The sequence below is a fragment of the Aplysia californica genome, unplaced genomic scaffold (assembly GCF_000002075.1).
Source record: "Aplysia californica isolate F4 #8 unplaced genomic scaffold, AplCal3.0 scaffold02940, whole genome shotgun sequence".
Lineage (NCBI taxonomy): Eukaryota > Metazoa > Mollusca > Gastropoda > Aplysiida > Aplysiidae > Aplysia > Aplysia californica.
This window is the reverse complement of record NW_004800210.1, coordinates 1-4,399: the sequence shown is the minus strand read 5'-3', so window position 1 is coordinate 4,399 and position 4,399 is coordinate 1. Positions and strand designations below refer to the sequence as shown.

Sequence of the window (4,399 nt, the reverse complement as noted above, 5' to 3'; positions counted from 1 at the left end):
GCTCTCTTACCTTGTTTCTCAGGCTCTCTTCGTTGTCAAAGCCAATCCACTCGTTTCCCTTGACCATGTACGGCACTTGTTGCTCTTTGATCGTCTTCACGACGCCTCCAGACTTCAACTCGTCGCAAATCTGTCCATAACATAAAGGTGAAAGAAAAATAATAATGAAAGAAACGTTCGAATTTTTTGACCATCCAGGAAGAGTTACGAAACACAGGATGATCCAAAAAACCCCCCAACCCTGCACAACTTTTTTTCTGAATATCTCGCACAAAATGTGTACTAGAATGTTGTAATTTGGAAGAGATATAATTCATTTAAAAGGAATTTGTTTAACATAAAATTCACCAAGAAAAAAACTTATTTTCGAAACCGGAAATGGCTTTTATTTAAAAAAACACCTATAAATGCAAAATGCACCAATCTAAAGATCTTGTAAGGAATGTCATGTAATGATTGGCTTTTCTTTTCGTTTCCTTTAATTTTCTAACTCTGATCTTTCCATCCCTGCAACCTTTAGACAATATTTTCTCCTAGAGTAAAAAATTTTTTTTTTTAATTCTGGAAATCCGAGAATCAATGGTCTATAATATGTCCTCCTTTGGACTCTACACATTTTAACGCGTCGTCTGTAACGTTCAGCGGTGGCCAAACACAAGGACCCACTCAACCATGAGTACTCAAAGCCATACACAATGTACACCTTACAGTATGGAGCTGTTTCTAGAGACAAAAAAAAGGGGGGTGGGTGAGGATGCCCAAATAGACAGCATTTGTGAAGTTGATATAACCTTAAAGGTGAATATGGGGTTTGCCTAGAAACCAAATGTCATAAAGGAAATGTTCACGTTTTTCAAGACGATTGAGGAATCAAGAACACATTGCTCTTCTATGATAGCTTCGCGAACAGAAAAATGGTACAGAAGTAGATGAAGATCTGCCTTGAGAATGCGGACCGTTGGGAATTAGGACAGTCATTGCTGCAGACATCGTCTACGGACAGACATCTCATGGGGCTCATCTACTGAATACTGCACCCTGGTGACGTTTAAAGGGGAGCGAACTGTGTGTTTGACCTGAAGCGGTCGCTTTGTCTGGGAATTTTCAGTTCTGATTCTCTACAGGTCCTAACTGATGGACCATTTTCACCCTTGGCATCAAATAAGGCCTTAAGGGCAGTTTACCATTTTTTTTCTGTACCTTGTGCGAAACTTACGAAATGAGTTGGTAGTGAGGAAAAGTTCAATTAAAAAACTCTCTGCTCTTTATCAATCTTAACGATGATCTCAGCAGGCAAAGGAAACTTAAGAAAAACTATCTGCAAGCTTCTGTTGGCCTGTTAGACTACTGTAGTTTGCAATATGGCGCAATCGTTGTGATTTTTAGTGGTAGGCCTAATGCGAACTGGTGCGTCTTGCTACAAAAATGGGGACAGAGCTGAAAATGGGTTGTTTTTTACGCGATATGTACAGAAAAACTATTTAGCGGATTTATCTAAAATGAATATCAGACAAATTCCTTTTGACTTCCAAATGTTGTGTATAAATTTGAAATACAAAACTCCAGTGCGGAGGAAAATATTAACAAAAAATGTTTTACGGTTGTTGTTGTTGTTGTTTTTTTTTTTTTTTGGGGGGGGGGTTGGATCACCCAGTACATTGTGGATAAAGAAGTCATTCAGGGAAAGAAATAAATTAGGAAGGAAGGTGCGAGCGATGGCGATATGCTGAGAAGGAAAGGGAAAAAACCGAGAGAGAGAGAGAGAGAGAGAGAGAGAGAGAGAGAGAGAGAGAGAGAGAGGGGGGGGGGGGGGAGAGTAGAGACTATTGGTAAAATATTTTCGATCAATGAGCAAAATTATATTTCAAAAAATGATAATGGACACACCAAAACAGCTTAGATTTTAGTTGTTACCGAAAGAAAATGGAGATCTGTGAGGGCAGTCTTTGTCCGCAGCCTAGCATACTCACTCTTCCCTAACATAAATTAACAGAAAACAGTTTTCGGTTATAAAAATAGTTATTTGTATGAGTACAGAGAAGGACCAGGAGGGGCGACTGAACAGAGAAATTGAAACACGAGTACAAAAGGTCAATAATGTTAGTTACCAGCTTACTCCACTACTGAAACATCCTAACATCCCCTTGACAACAAAACTCAAAATGATCAACATCATATTCATCCCAACACTCACCTATCAATGCCAGACATGGACCTCAAACAAGACATTGGAGCAAAACATGTGAAATGCCATGTCTTAGAAAAGCAGTAAACAAGACCAGGCGAGACAAAATTAGGAACTCAATAATGAGAGCAATGGTGGGCACAAATGATGTCACGCATCACATCCAACACCAAAGAATCAAATAGTTCTGACACCTCATGCGATTACCAACACACCATCCAGCACAACGTGTCTACATAAAAAAAATTCAATGGTAACAAGGCTAGAGGGCGACCGAGAAAGACCTGGATAGATGGAGTCGAGGAAACATTAACAACTCATGGCATCCTCCTGACCCAAGCTCTCCGGCTGGTGGCAGAGAGACGTCGCTTTCTTCCCGCGACACCCAAAAGGGTATAAGCGGCAGATAAAAGTAAACAGAGAAGGGCATCGGCACTTTGAAGCAAGACATATTTTAATGGTTGCAGAGAAGTCTCAACACAATGTTATTTTCATCTGATGTTGAGATTTTAACCAAAGCGTCCTCAGAACTTAATTATTAAAGCTGCTAGAGGCCCAACATTTTGAAAGTCATTGACTGGTTGTAACGGTTGTAGAGAAGTCTCAACACGGAAACATTACATCTGACATAGGGCTACTGCTTGTGGCGTCCTCTGGATATCTCACACGAATTGCCACCAAACCAAGCACATCTGGCAATTTTTCAGATGGCATTTTATTCAAAACTAAAGGAGTTGGGTAATCAAGAAAGATTTGAACCTTGGCTTTTCGAGATAACTGTAGTAATCTGTATTTCTGCGCTTTTACTATCATTTTGTACAAAAACATCAACAAAACACATGCTTTATGTTCGGAGTTTTATTTACTACCCCGCGTGACGACAGTCGAAGTTGTTTGGGCGAGCCATGTTTTTTTGGGGTGTTGTAGTTGCTCAACTGCACGTCTTCCGGAAGTACCACTGTCGCTCAGTATAAACTCAAAAACCCACACAGCGTTGTGAATTTAAAGTACGAAGTTAAAGCATCAGGACAGTTTTAAAAAACTTCTTATTTAATTTCTTAATTAACAGTAAGAGAATAGCATTACAGAAAACAATAGTTATCGGCGAAATCTGAGAGTCGAATCTTACTCTATTGCTCGAAATCCGAAAAGGCGGAATAAAACTTTGCCTTCTGAAAAATTGCCACACAGCCGAATCAGTCAACAGGATAGACTCACCTCGTAATAAGCTTTGAACCCCGCCTCTCCGCTGTATCTTCCTGGAAGGCCAGCCCCGTTGATGGGGTCGTTAACATCACTTTGGCTGGGGTCAGCCAGGATAAAATTACGACCATAGGTGGCTAAGCCAACGTTTATTTTCTCTTTAGGAGCTCCGTGTTGAATGTAGTATTTGATAGCAGAGTCCTGGGGAAATTAATTAGGAGAAAGAATAAGGAGGATATCAGGAGTGTCAGATAGAAAAACGTACTAATTTGAGGAATGTTTTCTTTTAAACTTAATACCATTGAAATTAAGTGTTTGGGTCTTTTGTTGAGAAGTTGCGTTGTTCGAGAATGTTGCTTTTGGTGGGAGTTAGGGTGGGGTTTTTTTTGTTTTGGGTTGTTGTTTATGGTGAAGGTGGAAAAGAGGGGGGGGGAGTGTCGTTTGCCCTGTCCTTGCTGTGGCAATTATTGGTTTTACATTGCTTTATTTGTATTGATTGGTTTTTGTAGAAGGTACTTTCAGGAAGAAAGGTACTCGGCCGTTAGCTTTTCATACGACTTATTTTATAAGTGATTAAGCCACTAAACGCTAGCATATAATGATCTGGGATCGATTTTGTTAAAGCGAAAAAGAAAACCATGAGCGTTTCTTAATGCGCAGAAACTGTTCATTTTATTATTTCTAGAACATACAAATGTCGTCAGAAGTGTCAACTACGGTTTGGACGGGTGGCCGAACATGATCCTATCATTAACACCCTCTAACCATCCCCATCTGATAAACATAAACTTTGTTTGCAAGACAAACAATGCTGCTAGACAACCTACAATGTTGTAATTAGCCTGTATTCCAGTATCGCCAGGGTGGGCGTACAGAGGACTGTTGTGTCCTGTCTTCTTGTCCCAGGATCCGTGGAAGTCATAGGTCATCACGTTGAACATGTCAAGACTCCTGTGGTTGATAGATGGGTCGACGGGTAGGTAGGTAGGTAGGTAGGTAGGTAGGTAGGTA

The 4,399-nt window shown here is 40.3% G+C and overlaps 1 protein-coding gene across 1 annotated transcript; it reads right to left on the bottom strand.

Moving 5' to 3' along the window:
* Positions 1-3,370: 3,370 nt before the first annotated feature.
* Positions 3,371-4,317, bottom strand: LOC101856403 (acidic mammalian chitinase-like). The gene is made up of 2 exons (XM_005113506.3): positions 4,216-4,317; positions 3,371-3,589 (listed from the first exon to the last, which is right to left on the bottom strand). Exons 1-2 carry the CDS (start codon positions 4,315-4,317, stop codon positions 3,386-3,388), a joined length of 306 nt encoding a protein of 101 aa, XP_005113563.3. The 3' UTR covers positions 3,371-3,385.
* Positions 4,318-4,399: the final 82 nt, after the last annotated feature.